Raw genomic sequence first — 18419 nt, 5'->3', positions numbered from 1 at the left:
CTAATAAAATATTGCAAAAAATACGAGTAAGGACGGGAACTTACGAGTACATTACATGGGGGATCTTTTGCACTAACTTGCGACTTCGTCTTCCTTGTTGTACAGTCATGAACACTATTGGATATGTGGATATTTATCTACAAACTTATAAAGTTGTAAAGTCCTTTTTATACACTGTGTATAAAAGTAAACTCTTATCTTCGACACTAAACTTAGTTTCTGCTCAAAGTAATACTGGATAAAGAAAATACAAACATTAATAACCGCTGAAATATTCGTCGTGTGGGATGACCAGTCTCATCACAGACTACTACAGCACGTTATTAGCTGAAGAAGAGTGAGATTTATCGAAAGTAATCTCATCCACTAACACATTGGATGTCATCTCTCTATCTCAAGTCAATTATTATCCGATGAAAATCTTAAGACAATACTAGAAATAATTTTTATTAATTTCTATGTGTACGAAACTGAGATCATTTTCTGTTACAGGATAAAGACATGCTTTGGGACTTCTATACTAATGTTCCAGAATCAGTTTTTCGCTCGATGGCACTTTACTCTGATATTGGGATTCCGGACGGCTACAGACACATGAATGGACACGGCATTAACACATTCAAAATGGTGAATGAGAGTGGAAATGCCGTATACGTCAAGTTCCACTTCCTGGTAAATAAAACAGCATGAAAAACATAAATTAACGAGCAACTGAAAAAATGGAAGGAAGCATGGATGGATGGATGGATGGATGGATGGATGGATGGATGGATGGATGGATGGATGGATGAATTAATTAATGGACATAGTCGCTTTACATCTGTGCCTCTGTCAACTGCTCAAATTCATGAAATCTTTACGAATATAGTATTGTTGACAAGTGTATTAATTCGTTTATAGCAGGGATGAGACGATATTAGCTCCCAATCATGGTAGAAGAGCTCGACCTTGATCACGGGCGCACAGCGCATCCACTACGTAGCGTCGTAACGTAGACAACAGGGATGTACATGCATATACAGCACATCGAATCATGGCAGCAATTATTACAATAACTTGCGTTACTAAATTTCTGGCTATGTAATAGATCTAATTACTAAGTTATATAAACAAATCCCAAAGGGAAGGGTTTTTTTAGGAATAAAAAGAGAAATGGGAAAAGTTAATTGTATGTAAACCATTTTATTGTTAAAAGCAACTATTTATTATGCAAATACTTCACTTCATTGGTTAGGAGAAACTAATAGGGTCTACCTGCTCGACGTGTGTGATCTCTAAGTACTTTTGAGTATTTGTTGAAAAAATAATAATGACAATATTGATTGAAATAGAGTATATTGATTGTGTGATTGTGGAAATGTAGTCCTTACTCTCTAGTCGTGATTATGTAATGAGTTTTCTTAGAGTGATTTGTGAGATGCACGTAACACGAAAAAAACAATTTGATTAAATTAAGATATTGAGAGCCATCGTAATTTTTGGGGTGAATCATTTAAGGGGATATGTATGACTTTTGAAACTTTCAGTCCATACCTGTGGAGTAACGGTCAGCGCGTCTGGCCGCGAAACCAAGTGGCCCGGATTCGAATCCCGGTCGGGGCAAGTTACCTGGTTGAGGTTTTTTCCGGGGTTTTCCTTGAACCCAATACGAGCAAATGCTGGGTAACTTTCGGTGCTGGACCCCGGACTCATTTCACCGGCATTATCACCTTCATATCATTCAGACGCTAAATAACCTAGATGTTGAAACAGCGTCGTAAAATAACCCAATAAAATAAAATAAAAAATTAAAACTTCCATAATTTCGTCCAAAATTTGTGAAATTTAAACTATATAAACAGATCTATAATAATATTATCTGTACAAAATTTGGTGCAATTAGGTCTTAAGAGTTTTGAAATTATATTTTTTAGTATATTTTATATTGACGTTACTAAAAAAAGCTCCTTGCATCAAAGTTTTCAAAATGTTTAGTTCATATTTGCTAAAAAATCCTGAAAATAGTTATTGAAATAAAAGTGAATTAGCATTTTGAGCTTAGTAATAGTATAAGTTTAAGTACAATCAAAGATAAAATATTATTTCTAAATTAAAGAAACACGTAGTCTAATAAAAGTAAATATCGAGGAAAAAGCAACAAATAAAACATCAACAATACATTTAAAATAAAGAAATAAAAGGAATCTAGATACAATCTACTGACCCAAATGTAAATTAATTTACCTTCGATGTCAATTCCGAAATGAAAATTTATTTCTCTCTTTTCCTGAATAATGCCTATATTTTTTTCATGTTGCGTCTCATAATGCTGTTTTATGTTCCTTTTTTTCCAAATGATATTATTTATTTATTTTTTTTTTTTTTTGCACAACAAACACTGGACTTCATCACCATGTTCGAAGCATAAATATTGTATCTCCCACTCTTCCTTGAAAGCTTTAAGCGCTTCCGTTCCGTCATGATGCGCTCTGTTCTAAGATCTGTACATCCTTTAGCAACGTTTACAGGTAAAAGAGCTCCGCGCGCGCGCAGCGGGCATAAAATAGCTCTCGCTCGCAATTATTAGTCGCCATCGCAAGACTGATTTATAGTTTCCATTTCAAGGCCAGGTCTTTCACTGTAAACCCAGCATTCTCCAATATCTTCCCTCCTTTCCGCCTTCTTCTTAACCTCCGCACATGATCCACTTACCGACATCTTAATGTCATCTCTCAGCTAATATCTTCTTCTGCTCCAAACATTTCTTGCGTTCACCATTCCTTCCAATCTTCAGTAGGCAGCTTCTTCGCAGCCATGACAGAATCAATTGAGGCATTGACATGGGAAAGGTCGTAACTGCCAAAAATTCGAATTTTTAGGTTTTTCATTGAGAAGGTAGTAAATGGCCATGCCAATGGCACAGAGAAGGTAGGATGTCTGTATGTAACGAAACAAAGTTGGAAACCTAGTCACTAGATGTTGTAAGTTGTATGTGCACAGCTGTTGGCGCGGAGAAGGTAGTAACTCCTTTTACAACATCAGAGTGTGTCTAGACAAATATGGGCTGATAACTGTGCAGGACAGAATAAGAATAGGATGATTCTAATGGTCCTGATTTACATTATTGCCAAGAAACATTTTGATTCAGTGGACTTGAAATTCCTGGTTTCAGAACATTCCTACATGCCATGTGATAGGGAATTTGGCATCATAGAGAAAAGAAAAAAAAGATGCAAGACCATGATGGTTCCAGAAGAGGTAAGGCCTAATAATGTAATAATGATGAAGGATGAGGATTTCTTCGACTTTTCTGCAGAATGTGAATGTGAATGTTTTTGAATACAACTCCTATCAAAATCAACAGACTGGATTAGACTCTCAAAAGCTGATTTTCCTCTAATAAAAACAAGACAGTCATTTAATGACCTTGAAATGTGGACAGAGCACAGGATTTTTAAGAAAGGACAGTCGTTAACGACAATCACTAACTTGCATTGCTTGCAACGCCTTGAAAGAAGACCAGTCGTCCCTGATACCAAAAAGAGAGACTTGTTATCTATGTTAGACTTCCTCGATGAAAAGTATCATGCATTTTACCGAAAAATTTGTGCATAATGTATAAATAAGTTTAATTCTCAGTTTTGGCTAAGGAGTGATTTCAATGTTGTGTTTTCATAAAATAGGATTTCACAGATAAATCTGTGCCAGACTTTTCAAATTTCATATGTAACACAAACATGAATATATGCCTTTCATTTAAAGCAGTTTCTGTAATAATGTAAGTGAGAAAGTGTTCATAAATTTGTTTTTTGCTTCCCCTGAAAAATTTTGTTTTTGGCAGTTACTACCTTTCCCATGTCAGCGCCTCAATTCATTCCCCTCCTCTTCCTGATCAGATTCAGCATTATTCTTTCTTCACCCACTCTTTCTAGCACAGCTTCATTTCTTATTCTCTCTGTATATTTCACATGCTCCATTTTCTCTACATCCGCATTTCAAACCATTCACGTCGTTTCTCCTCACTTCATCGCAATTTCCATGTATCTGTCACACTCCATACAAAACACATCCTTCGTTCTTTCTTCCAGAGGTCCGCACAATACCTTCCTTTCTGTATTTAAAGCTTCCTTTGCCATTGCTATCCTTCATTTGACTTCCTGGCAGCAACTCATGTTAACTGCTTATAATACACCGCAAGTATTTGAACCTTTCCTCTTCTTCCACTGCCTCATTTCCAATTCGTGAGTTTACTTTATTTATTTTTTCTTACAGTGTCTAAGGTCTTCCCCTTGTTTGCATTTTATCTTAATCTTACACTGCTCACAGCTGTGCCACGTGTATTTAAGTCTAAAACATCCTCTGTACGGTGCATCCACATCGAAAAATGTTTGTTAATTTTGTTCACTAGTGTTACCAAGAACTGGTGCTCAAGAACATTCGTCAATGTTTCTTAGAAAATTACATGTTCATAAACATTCCTCTCATTTTTCATATATCTCACCTCCGTTAACATTTGTTTCGACATGAAACAAAGAGAATTAGGGTAAGAAGGGGCTCCCATCTCTTTATGCGAGATTAAATTTTAGCTGATAACATAGGAAAGAATTGTGTAATTTATCTTTTTTAGGTAATTTCTGTATTATATTTTAGTTATTTGTTAATTTACCAGTAATAGACTTGTTGTAAAGATGTACACACACAAATTGGGTCGCACTGAAAAAAAATCACAACCTGTAAATCCGCCATTATAATATTATATAGTAGGCGCGGCACTATTTTGGTTGACATGAGAAGAGTAACTATGTACTTTCATAGCTTTGAAGGCATAATACAATTGTGATCTGTTACAGACTGACCAAGGCCTTAAGAACTTGATGCCAGAGGAAGCTGCAAAGATCACAGCTACCAACCAAGACTACTACACACGAGATCTGTACAACGCAATAGCAAATGGCGACTACCCATCTTGGACGATGTACATTCAGGTCATGAGTTTCGAAGAAGCAAACAAGTTTCGATGGAATCCTTTTGACATTACCAAGGTAGTCATGATCACATAAATGAAATAACACTTCTGAATGGTTCATTCTCTATTTGTAATATCTTTTTACCTTTAAAACTGAAGAAAAAAGGTATTTTACATAAAAAGAAGTATAGTAATAGTTATGTGAATATTTATTTCTAAGGAACATTTCGTTTAAATAAATTAATGTGTGTTATGTTGAAAACATCGATAACTTATTATTACCTGTTTTCGTCACTGTAATATTGTAATGTGATATTCTGCTTAACTTGTCATTTCGCTTGTTCTTTAAACTTGATCGTAATTGCAGACAACGAAGAAATATAAAGACGGTAAACTTGCGAATTATAAATGAGGGAGTAGAACAAATAGACAGCTTCAAATATTTGGGGTGTACTATAAGCAGTAAAATGAGCTGCTGCCACGAAGTCAAAAGGAGGATAGCAATGGCAAGGGAAGCTTTTAATAGAAAAAGCAGCATCTTCTGCGGGCCTCTACAAAAAGAACTAAGGAAGAGATTGGTACAGTGCTCTGGAGGAGTGACACTGTATGGGGCTGAAACAAGGTCATTACAAATGATGAGAAGAGAAGCGACTAGAAATATTTGATATGTGGATATGGAGGAGAATGGACTGACAGAACAATAAATGGAGCTGTGTTGGAAAGAGTGGGTGAAAGAAGAATGACGCTGAAACTGATCAGGAAGAGGAAAAGGAATTGGCTGGGTCACTGGCTGAGAAGAAACTGCCTCCTGAAGGATGCACTGGAAGGAATGGTGAACGGGAGAAGAGTTCGGGGCAGAATAAGATATCAGATAATAAACGACATTAAGATATATGGATCATATGCAGAGACAAATAGGAAGGCAGAATATAAGAAAGATTGGGGAATGATGGGTTTGTAGTGAAAAACCTGCCGTTGGGCAGAAAAATATTAATAGACCTATTCTCAAAATACAATACACTAAGTATTTATATTTATTTCAGCAATAAATTACTCCGAATTTCATTAATATTGAGAGCGAAAGAGATAGATTTAAATACCTAGTTACTGTAATATAATATTTGTTTGATTAGTACTTTTTTCAACATGATAACATACGAATTGGAATTTTGACAATTTTACACAGTATGTGTGTGTTTATTTATGTTTACAGATCTGGCCTGAAGATGAATACCCTCTGCTGGAAGTGGGCAAACTCGTACTGGACAGAAATCCAAGAAATTATTTTGCAGATGTAGAACAGATAGCGTTCGCTCCAGCTCACATGGTCCCAGGAATTGAACCCAGTCCAGATAAAGTCCTTCAGGTATGATATATTTTATATGACGTGGATGGAATACACAAACGTTTTGGAATTTGATTTATTTTGAACCACTTTTATTAAAATACAAACAAATTTTGAAAAATCAAAATACACATAGCTTCAAGAGTGTCGAGTTGTTGGTAGAAAACCTTGTGGTCTCTCTTAGTAACTTACTTACTTACTTACTTACTTACTTACTTACTTACTTACTTACTTACTTACTTACTTACTTACTTACTGGCTTTTAAGGAACCCAGAGGTTCATTGCCGCTCTCACATAAGCCCGCCATTGGTCCCTATCCTGAGCAAGATTAATCCAGTCCCTACCATCATATCCCACCTTCCTCAAATCCATTTTAATATTATCTTCCCATCTACGTCTCGGCCTCCTCAAAGGTCTTTTTCCCTCCGGTCTCCCAACTAACACTCTATATGCATTTCTGGATTCGCCCATACGTGCTACATGCCCTGCCCATCTCAAACGTCTGGATTTAATGTTCCTAATTATGCCAGGTGAATAATACAATGCGTGCAGCTCTGCGTTATGTAACTTTCTCCATTCTCCTAAAACTTCATCCCTCTTAGCCCCAAATATTTTCCTAAGAACCTTATTCTCAAAAATCCTCAATCTCTGTTCCTCTCTCAAAGTGTGAGTCCAAGTTTCACAGCCATACAGAACAATCCGTAATATAACTGTTTTTATAAATTCTAACTTTCAGATTTTTTGACAGCAGACTGGATGACAAAAGCTTCTCAACCGAATAATAACAGGCATTTCCCATATTTAGTCTGCGTTTAATTTCCTCCCCAGTGTCATTTACATTGTTACTGTTGCTCCAAGATATTTGAATTTTTCCACCTCTTCGAAGGATAAATCCCCAACTTTTATAGTCTCTCTTAGTTTTTTTTTTATTTTAGTAGGTTATTTTACGACGCTTTATCAACAGCTTAGGTTATTTAGCGTCTGAATGAGATGAAGGTGATAATGCCGGTGAAATGAGTCCGGAGTCCAGCACCGAAAGTTACCCAGCATTTGCTCATATTGGGTTGAGGGAAAACCCCGGAAAAAACCTCAACCAGGTAACTTGCCCCGACCGAGAATCGAACCCGGGCCACCCGGTTTCGCGGCTAGACGTGCTAACCGTTACTCCACAGGTGTGGACAGTCTCTCTTAGTAACTATATAAATTAACAGCTATTAAAATTGTCATGTAATGTAAGGGGGTTGTGGGTGAAATTTCTATAGTCTACAATTTTTAAGGCAGATTTATTCTTATTTTGTACACGTCATCCGCTTCCTATGACTACTTTCACTTCAAAGTTTTTTGCGATCAGATTAATTGTTTATGAGCTATTCACATTGAAAGAATATACTGAATAGAAGTGAAATAACCCTGTAGGTTTTCAGAGCGAATAGCTCATGTTGTATGTAAAAAAAATGTAATACCGTATTGGTGGAAAGTCCATAGTTTTCCCAGAAAAAAAAATGTTTTTACCCAAATATTTAACACTCTCTTATTCAGTAAATAATGCGAATAGGATCATTATTCTTGTCCATATCGATAGACAATGTAATAAAGAATCATTTACACCTCTAGCGTATTTTCATAGCGTGGACGGTTTTCGCGTAAATTTAATTTAAACCTACTAATCCAAAGCCTCTGAACAATGCGAAACAGATTGCAACACTGCAGTCATAGAGAGCAATATTCACCTAACGGAGTTTTTTCAAGATCAAGGTCGTGGCTCGCATAGAAATCAGTAGCAGCTGTCTCTTATGAAAATAATTTACTACAAACTATAACCTTGGGATACGAGTAGGCCTACTTACATATGTTACGTTCAATGTTAAATTTATGCTACTATACGTAAAATCCAGAACTCTGTGTTCAATATACTTGTATTGAAACAGATTCATACAAACCGTTTACTCCGAAACTATAAAATCAAACATGATTATTGAAAAATATCTACTTAGCTAATTACATATTACTCTTGTTTTGTGCAGCAAATGCTGCTGCAAACTAAGTTCGTTAGACGTTCAAATAAAAATTTTTCAGATTTATTTTCAGTGAAGAATGCTCGTCTTTTTGATAGTTATTTGCTTCCATAATAATGAAACATACTCCCTCTGAATGGATTTTTTTTAGGCCAAATACTTTTTCTTGAACCTATCCAATTTCAGTTTTTGAGTTTCAACGCGAAAACGTAAGTATCAATGTCAGGACGATAGCAGTAGCTATTTCAGGTCATTGTGGATTGAAGGCAAAAGTTAAAAAATTGTCAGGTTTGCTAAGCTTTCGAACAATAGCATTTTCGTATAGCTGCTGCATGTAGAACTTTAAATGTAGAACGTAAAATCATTTTATCCTACTAAGAGATTTTGCTGAAATGATCTGGAGACTACAAAATTTTCTAGGCCTCTTATTTTATCAGTAAGTAATAACTTTTTATCTTTCCTTAGCATCTGTAATTTTTGCGCTCTCTCGAGCCAATACTGAAGACAATGACACATATCAATATCTACACTACACCGCCATTAAGTCTATGAAAAAGACCCAACCCCACTGGGTTAATAAGTATAAAAATATTTGATTTTTAATAACAATATTATTATCTTACTTAAGTTTTGTAGTTATATATAGCAGTCACTCAGTAAATTATAGAAATGAAGATCTAAGTTAAGATATTCTCTACATTTACTTACATAACCTCAAAACGTTTCACTTTCATGTCATCAATATAGCATCAATATTATGTACAATTAATGAAAAATAGATGCATTATGATATTAACTATAATAATATTTAATTTGTAATGGTAATAATGTCATCAAACCACCTCAAGTTTCGTAGATTTGAATATCCAATACACAGCTGTACTCAGAAAATTATACACTGCAGAATCAGTTTTTAATAACAAATTGAATTGAGCTCTAAATATGTCGGCAATACTGCATGTCATGGCCTTCGTGTAATAGCCTATTGTTTATTGTAGTGTGTGTTTTGTTCTGAAATTCAATCAAGTCGGCCGTGATTCAATAAAATTAGTTCTCAAAACTGACAGCAGATGGATTTCGGAAAATAGGAAAATTATCTAGGAAAATTGACATTTCACTGAAAACTACTACTTTTCCAAAAAAACTTTGGATGGCAGGCATGAAAATGAGGGGTCACTCATTAAAATCCGTTCAGCCGTTTTCCCGTAATTTCCATTACCAGTTCAAATTATATATAGATATTATTGTCCCCTCGCGTAATGAATAATGCATTCTAAATTATTGATATTTTTAATGTTTTGAAGTATGGAAGCAGATTTAAAAACGTTCGATTTTTTAAATCGCGGAAATTACATTATCTCACACTTCAAATATTGTACAAGAAAATATCTATTTCGTTCATAAGTATTGTACAGCACGTAATTGTACTTGAAATAAAATTTTCGATGTTCACAAAATCATTAATGCTTCCCTTCTTGGTTCCGCTAGAAAACTGTATTATAATACGGCCACAGTCTAGTACATACAGTCGCGAAACTCAATACGTAGTAAATATGCAAACATTAGATAGTTGCTCACCACTAGGATCGCTAATATCGCCTCATTACAGGCAATGCAAAATAATACTGTCACAGTCTATTGTTTCTAGCACCCTCAAAACTCAAGCTTCGTGACTGTATATAGTAGACTGTGATACGGCCATGATACATACTACAGCCAATGCTTTTAGTACGTTTACTATGACAAGAAACTAGCAACTAACTTTCCAGCAATCGAACTTTCAAATGAATTGTCAATCATCGGGTCACTGTAGAAAATTCGAACCACGGCTGCTGCAAATGCCATCTATGGTTTTCTTTGACATGCCTGACCTAGGGAGACAGATTTTATTTCATCCACCTCTTATGAGAAGAAAGACCATTGTGTTCGCGGCGATGTTGTCAGATTGCTGAAAATTCAAACTTTATTTTATAATTGACCATGCATCTAATCAGTAAAATGTAATATACTCCTAGTTTTCTATTCGCTTAAAAGTACCCTAACGTCCCTTTCAAGCTGCCGGGTTATTTCACTTCCACCCTGCCTATATTCATATTTTAAAAAATCACCTCTTCTTAAAATTGAAGTTTCAGGAATGACTTTTTTGCGACATCTCTGACATCGTTAGAAAAGAACTAGGTGAACAGGATTTTAAATTTACATCCGTAAAGGAGAAATAATTTTTTAATTATTCAACTTAAAAATTTATTTTTTTAATGTGACTTTTTTTAATTTCGTACTTAGTTTATTTAAAAACACAGTATGGGCCTAGAGAACAAATAGTAAACCTTTTATGCCCATACCACCAAAACTGTAAATGCCTTTTATTTTGAATGTGACGAAATGTGCTGAAAGAATTGTGAGAAAACAGCTTGTAAAGTCTGCAGGCCATTAAAATTCAAGGATGCAGATTTTTAAATCTGACGTAATTTCTATATTTCCTAGCACTGCAGAGTACTGAAACTTGTTCAAAATATTTATGGCACTGAAGATTCATTTTTCACAAAAAAAAAAAAAAAACGAAAATGAAGTTTTTGATTGGAAATTACTAAACTTTCGCCATTTCCTCCTTAAGAAATAAAGAATGATTGGCTGTAGTTGTTGACCAAGTGTTAACTTAGGCTAAGTAATTATAAACCTAAAACAGAAATATTTTCGTTTCAAAGAATTGTGTGGAACGAACATTAAAAAAAAAAGTTATCTCACACTGAATGGTTGAAATGTGTAAGTAAAAATGTTAAAATTTGAAGTGATTACATTCGTGTTTGAAACTACATCGGTGACAGTAAATCATAGAGGCACATTTAAAATCCCAAGTTATTCTTCACAATAGGAGACAGTAATTCTGAAGACATGTTGAAAATCCCAAATTGCCCATTACAATCAAAGACAGTAAATCTCAAAACATCTTCATGATCCCAATTGTCTTTGACAATTTATTGGAGATAGGAGTTCTCAATACATATTGGCGATCTTCACAATAGGAGACCGTAATTCTGAAGATATGTTGAAAATCCCAAATTGCCCATTACAATCAAAGACATTAAATCTCAAAACATGTTCATGATGCCAAATTGTCTTTGAAAATTGGAGATAGGAGATCTCAATACATATCGGCGATCCAAATTGCCCTTCAAAATCGGAGACAGTAAATCTCAAGGTATACCATTTACCCCAAACTGCGTATCACGATCGGAGACAATAAATCTCAAGACATGTTTACAATCCCAAATTGTTCTTTACAATCGGAGACAGAAAATTTCAAGGAATATCGTTTACCCCAAACTGCCCATGGCGATCGGAGACAGTAAATCTCAAGGCATTTTGACAATCCCAAATTGCCCTTTAAAGTCGAAGACAGTAAATCTCAAGACATGTTGATAATCCAAATTTATCTTCACTATCCAAACACTCTAAAAGTCTAAAATATATTAAATATAATTTAAGACTAGAACCACTCCAATGAAGTCGCTTTGGCTATTCGAAACTAAACAGAAACAGACGGTAAAACATAGTGTTGTATGTCATGAGCGCTTATATATTGACATGTTAAAGGCAAGCATAGCATGATGTTGTCAGGAGGAAATTGTGGATACCGTTCATATTCGACAAATATTCAACAATGAAAAGTAGTCGCATGAACTCGTGAAGCGACTCATAGCTTCCAATACAAACTTTAACATATTCCTAATGTACGTTTTCAATACTGGAACATTCTCTCGGCCCTTATTTTCAGAATGGCTATGGTAATATTGGAGGTATTAAGGGAATACTATGGTGAAATAATGCTGAAAAATTAAGAAAATCCACTTTCTTTGTTTTCATGATCGTAATTATAGCTGAGAGTCTTTTAAATGATCTGACCACGTAATCGAATATGGTCGAACATACGGTGCCTGAGCTGAGAGCAATTTTTTTAATGCTGCTTTCTTGACTTTAAAATATTAAACAGTTTGTTGAATACAAAAAAAGTTCTTTACACAACAGTTTTTGTCAGATTGGTCTGAAGCTTGTTACAGAGGTCAATTAAATATTGACAAATAACATTTAATTAGCATTTAAATGAAATATTAATAAGTTCCTTCGGAACATATCCATATTGCACTTAGATAAGACTAAAATATGCTGTTGATGGTAAATGTATGATATTAGAAAGTTTGTCATGGCTCTCTATTTAGATTGAGCTCAAACAGTTAATTAACTTCTATTCCCATGACTATTTTCAATTTTGTGAGCAAATATTAATTAAACATTTTTAAAAACGTTGACGCAAGGAGCCATTTTAGTGATATCAATATAAAATATATAAAAAATATACCCTCAAAACTATTATACCTAATGGTACCAAATTTTGTACACATGATAGTATCGTAGGCTTGTTGATGTCTTTAAATTTCACAAATGTTGGATGAAAATTGTGAAAGTTTTAAAAATCATAATCTATCTGTAACACTGTAGGCTATTTATTGCGTCTTTGCAGGGTCGCTTGTTTGCGTACTTGGAAAGTCATCGCTATCGTGTGGGATCAAATTATTTGCAACTTCCTGTAAATTGTCCATTCGCCCACGGCGTAACTAACTACGAGCGCGACGGACCCATGGCATACTACAACCAGGGAGGTGCACCGAACTACTACCCCAACAGTTTTAATGGGCCCAAACCAGATCCATGGGGGGCACTTAGCACCTTTAATGTCTCAGGAGAAGTCAAGAGGTTAGTTGTCTGTTGCTATTTTATATTAGGGGGGATTTAGGGGAATTCGTCACAATATTTCGCCATCGTTACAACTGGCCACACTTAATTTGTAACAGATTCATATTCGACACAGGTGTATATTTGTCACAGGTGATTTACTGGTAATAATTTGAATTGGTCTCAAACGATTCATTTGCCACAATTTTAATTGGTGAAATTGAATAGTAGTTTGACATTTCTTTCTCTTGACACTATCCTCATTTTCTTTTGAAAATGGAGGAAATTGGTTATCTGGAAGCACATATTACTTGCTGTTTCCTTCATAGACACCATACACTCTTTCTCCTCGAGTCTTTCCAAGTCACCAGTATGCTAGGAATGATCTGAGAATAGAGAATTGACTGAAATCACTGGCGGCTGGCTTCTATTCGTACGACGAGTTTGGTCTGCACCTCATTGTCTGTGCCAAAATGTCGTCCTCCTAGACAACGTTTCATACGAGGAAAGAGAAGAAAATCAGAGGGAGCCAAGTCCGGGCTGTATTGTATATGATCGAACATTTCCCATCGAAATCGCTGCAGGAGCCCTTTGGAGCCTCTTTGTTGCAGCTGCAGTGTGTGCAGCATTGTCATGAAGGACAATGCCTGATGGCAACAATCCTCGTCGCTTATTCTGAATTGCCCTTCGTAGACATTGAAGAGTCTCATTGTATGAGGCGGCAGTGATGGTCGTGCCACGTTCCATGAATTTTAAAAAGAGAACTCCTTTTCGGTCCCAGAACACAGTAGCCCTACAATTTCTGACAAAGAAGTTTTGCTTGAACCTCTTTGGTTTACACGGGGAATGAGAATGCATCCACTGTTGGGATTGCTCTTTTGTTTCTTCAGTTTCGAAATGGACCCATGCCTCGTCCTCTGTCACAATTAAAAAAAAAAATCTTCTCCTTCATCGTGATAGTGTTGGGGAAACGTTAAGCGGCGCCCATTCGCTGTGTTTTGTGATGGTCGGACAGCATGTTGGGAACCCATCTTGCATACAGATTGCGTTAATGAAGTCTCTCAGTCACGATGGTATAGAGAGCTGACCTTGAAATTTAGGGAAAGGAATCACTCAACACAGAAATTGTAAATCGGCAATTTTCTCGAATCGCCTGATCCACACGCTGAACACGGATGACACTCACTTCCTTCCCTAACCGCCTGCATCATGAACGTCTGTATGTCCTGCTTCAAAGTTCCTGCATCATTGCCGCACTTTGCTGTTGCTCATGAAAGTTTCACCGTTCACATTACTCATTCGTCGATGAATTTCGGCTGCATTGCATCCCTCCGCATAAAGAAATCCAATTACAGCAAGCATTTCACATTTGGCGGGAGACTCTATTGTAGTAGGTATGTTTACGTGCTCACTACGCGCTCAAAACTGACAAGTGCTATGTGATGCGATAGACGGGCATACTAGAGATACTGGCCAACACATCTGCGTAAAGCTTCATCAGATTTCTACTGTGGTCTTCATTTCGCGACCGATCTGACCTTGAAAAAAAATAGTCCTCGTACTTCGGATTTGGAAAGTTGTAGCAACTATAGCAACACAATACATTATTGTGGAAACGAAAAACTCAAAATTGCATTATGTAAGATAAGTAAGCTGATACTCTAAAATATATAGCGAAATACTGACGAATTCCAACGAACCCGATATGACTGTTACGAATTGTAATTCTGTGACGAATCGTAATTATGTGACGAATTGTAATTCCGTACCGAATTGGAATTGTGTAATTATATAATTTGATTGTTATATTTCATATAACTGATTTGCTCGTGTAATACCCCAATAAGTGTCAGCGCTCAAATTTTTCCTCGCAGATACGATGACAGTGACGATGATAACTACAGCCAGCCTGCCATGTATTGGAACAGTCTATCTGCAGAACAACAAGACCGCATGGTGGAGAACATCTTGAGCTCCTTGAAGCCAGCTCTTCCTAGCATACAGGTGAGGCTAGAATTTACTTTGTTCAAATGGCATTGTGACACACTGGATTACTCAAAATCAAAACAAGTTCTGTAATATTGTTCAAATATAACGCGCTGTATGTCGAAGGCTACATCCAGACTGAAGTTACATAACTTCTGTTTTCTACATAACATGTCTCAGTAACTAGCTAGTTACTGTTACTTAAATGATGTTACATACGTTTCTGAAACTGACTTGTGCGCCTGCGTTCGTCCAAAAAACAAAATATAAATTACACGACAATCATGTTCAGTAGATATGTCATATCAAAATATGTTTTGACTAGTGCTTGCTGCAGTATGTCCATGCAAAAAGTAATAATGTTTCGGGATTTTATATAAGAAAGAAAAGCTTATTATGGATAAATATCACGACAGACTTACTTATAGATTCAGGAGGTTTTAAAAACACTAGGATAATATTTCAAGCATTGAATATTTGTTATGTAGTTGCAGATATCTAAAAAAAGTACACTTATTTCAGAAATTATATCAGTGAAAGATAAAAGAAATTATGCATGAATGTGCTGCAATCTTCTGACAGAACATTATAGTGTACCGTAAATGAAATGGAGTTTGAAATTGCACAGATAATCGAGAGAATTTTTGAACGCTTATAAAGAGTGAGTTTACAATATAAAAAATTCATTTTATGAAACAAACTTGTGAAAAATGCTTCAGTTTCCAAAAAGTCTTTTCTTATGCCTATGAGAACTTTGGGTTACAAGCAAAGTTAAATGGCCATATGCAAGACATTTACTTTTCCATTCGACTTAACCCCACATCGGTGTACTTTTGCCTCTTCCAGATTTGATTCTTCTCAAACAAACTGGCTTTCAAGTTTATGAATTATGAATTTGCTGTCCTCTTTTTTCTTAGGTACACATTTTGAGTTTAAAATATAAACGTTACAATGACATGTATGATCTTATTTGCTCCTTTGTTTTGTTATTGCAGTTTTATTTTTATTTATTTATTCATTTATACTAATTTACTTTGCTATTACCGATGTATATTTGTTAATTTATATAATAGTCAGACAGAGCAAATTACTTTGAATTTACGTTACTCCATTGTATAATCCTAAAATGTCTGTGTTCGTGTATAAAGTGCGCTTGGTGTTCTGTCTAGCCTACAAAACAACAGGGCTAACCGCTTCAAGTTCAAATGTTCACTCAGATGCTCGAACTGTCTCCAGTAAACATTTCATGAGTTTTCGATAGAATACGACCTATCCTTGCCAAGATTATTAGAGTCTAGTACGACCGATGTTTGTGTATTTAAACCCAATCCAGGAATGAAAATTTATAACGATAAATACTCAGAAGGAGAGCTAATCGTAGATTTACGACATAAAAGATACCAGCTAATGGATAAATATTCTTTAAGGTCCTTGTTTCATGCAGATAAAAATCTCTATAGATCTGCAAGACTGATGCTTGATAAAAAATTAGTACTCAGATTATAGCATCGCTGCCAATATTCAAAAAGACTTATACGTCAAAGTTGCTAAAAACTTATGAAAGTTGTGGGGCTATTTATATACTGTTGAGTGTTCACGATCCTAAAGAAGCCAACATTATGTTTTACAGGGAAATTTACTCATCGCAGATTAATTTCATTATAAACTAAAAATTCTGGCGAAGAACTACAGTGAATACATGCAAATAAATATGATAGTAAATTTATGAAATCCAATATATGGTGCAGACTCAGAAACAAAATTCAGGTTGCCCAAAATTTTGTTTCTGAGTCTGTACATATCTTTACAAAACCATTTTAAATGTTAAGTACTATAAGATACTGATAAATGTTTGATACTAATCAAATAGGAGTCCAGATAATTATTAGGCTTATACTTGTGTAATAAACAATCTTGTATTTTTTAATTAATATTTTTCTTTAATTTGTGTTCTTCCACAGGATCGCGCAGTTGAAATGTTCAAGCATGTCAATGTTACAATGGCACAGAAACTAAAGTTTGGACTTAACTCCACGAAGGTACAAGATGAACAATAAATGAATCGTCTGTTGCTGAAAGAAGTAAATAAATGAATCGTTCGTTGTTGGAAAAACTAAGTCCACATTATTTAGAGTTCTGAAGTAATCGAAAAAAATTTTTCTGGGTGGTATGCTGAAAACTAAATGCATATACTGTATAGGAAGAAAGAATTTTTTATATAAAATAATTTGTACTAACATTAGGATTTTCGTAATTGACAAACATGCAAGCAGACTTAGTTCCTATTAACAAGGAACAAAATAATTTGCAAGTGAACGATTTTTAGAAAATAGTTGTGTGCTTTATTAAAGATGTATTAATTTTCTTTAAAATGATCGACTATGAGATACGTATCTTGTAAAGTCAAGTTTATTAATATATATTTTCACAAAATATACTGTATACAATGCAAATACAAATTAAAAACATTAAAAATACTTCTTGTTATAATTTCTAATTAAACTGTAATTGAGTTTAGTAATAAAATAAATTGTTCTGAGTATAAATTCGTATGTCATGTTTATTTTTTAAGTCTTCATTGTGATATTTCATCATTAACGTTCGGATAAAGTAGTTGTATCAGGATAGGCATCTTTGATCCGTGCGTTTTGTTTACAAACATTAACTAGTTGTCCGTGTCCCCCAGCCAGTTCACTGATGTTTCATCTAGGAGTGGGGAACTTTTTCCCAGCAGGAATACTTTTACCTAGTGGAAGGGGGTAGTGTTTACTCAGTCGGAAGCAAGTCAAGACCCTATCCTACATAGCTATACAGCCTATCCTGGTACAGCTACTTTATCCGAACCTAATTCATCATAAATGTATTTGATAGTCTCACATTGCCAAACGATAAACTTCCTTCAGCCCTTCCAGTATGCCTCATTTGACTGGAATTCTTCTTTCAGAATAGGCTTTTGTAGCCGGTCAACAACATGATCATGTATTTGATCATGATTTGACAAGTGGAAAGTATGATTGACTGGACATACAATGTAAGGATGAGTGACAACCTCACCAGGGTGATCGGCAGAATATACAAATTCTGAGAATTATGCAAGAGCAAATGCCATATTCTTATTCCTAGGAATATTCTACAAAGCTGACAGATCACTGAACGTCTCTTATACAAAATTTGGACACCTCTTATTTACATCATGTCGTTATCTTTTTAACAATAACATTACTTCTAAAATTAGCAGTGATGCTGCTAGTATCCTGCAATGTTCGAATACGACAGCTGCAACCAAGACATTACAAATTTCGTCTTATTTCATATGACAAACTAATAGCAGGATCTGTGCTAAAATCTTTAAGCGGTTAAAACATGAAGAGGTGGGAGTTGAGGACGGCGAATATT

The 18419-nt window shown here is 35.2% G+C and overlaps 2 protein-coding genes across 2 annotated transcripts in view; one reads left to right on the top strand and one right to left on the bottom strand.

The window, feature by feature from the left end:
- The window catches only part of LOC138704583 (uncharacterized), a 321702-nt gene that overhangs the window by 183308 nt on the left and 119975 nt on the right, over positions 1 to 18419 (bottom strand). The window lies entirely within an intron of this gene.
- Positions 499 to 17447, top strand: LOC138704582 (catalase-like). The gene is made up of 6 exons (XM_069832630.1): positions 499 to 672; positions 4830 to 5021; positions 6159 to 6311; positions 12826 to 13058; positions 14912 to 15041; positions 16985 to 17447. The coding sequence occupies exons 1-6, from the start codon at positions 502 to 504 to the stop codon at positions 17078 to 17080; spliced, it is 975 nt and encodes a 324-aa protein (XP_069688731.1). The 5' UTR covers positions 499 to 501; the 3' UTR covers positions 17081 to 17447.

Source organism: Periplaneta americana, chromosome 8 (genome assembly GCF_040183065.1).
Source record: "Periplaneta americana isolate PAMFEO1 chromosome 8, P.americana_PAMFEO1_priV1, whole genome shotgun sequence".
Taxonomy (NCBI): domain Eukaryota; kingdom Metazoa; phylum Arthropoda; class Insecta; order Blattodea; family Blattidae; genus Periplaneta; species Periplaneta americana.
This window is presented reverse-complemented; position numbering and strand designations above follow the sequence as displayed.

Coding starts and splice junctions, on each gene's coding strand:
- LOC138704582 (XM_069832630.1), top strand. CDS start 502: ATGCTTTGGGACTTCTATACTAATGTTCCAGAATCAGTTTTTCGCTCG. Junction 6,312..12,825: donor GTCCAGATAAAGTCCTTCAG/GTATGATATATT, acceptor GCGTCTTTGCAG/GGTCGCTTGTTTGCGTACTT. Junction 15,042..16,984: donor CAGCTCTTCCTAGCATACAG/GTGAGGCTAGAA, acceptor GTTCTTCCACAG/GATCGCGCAGTTGAAATGTT.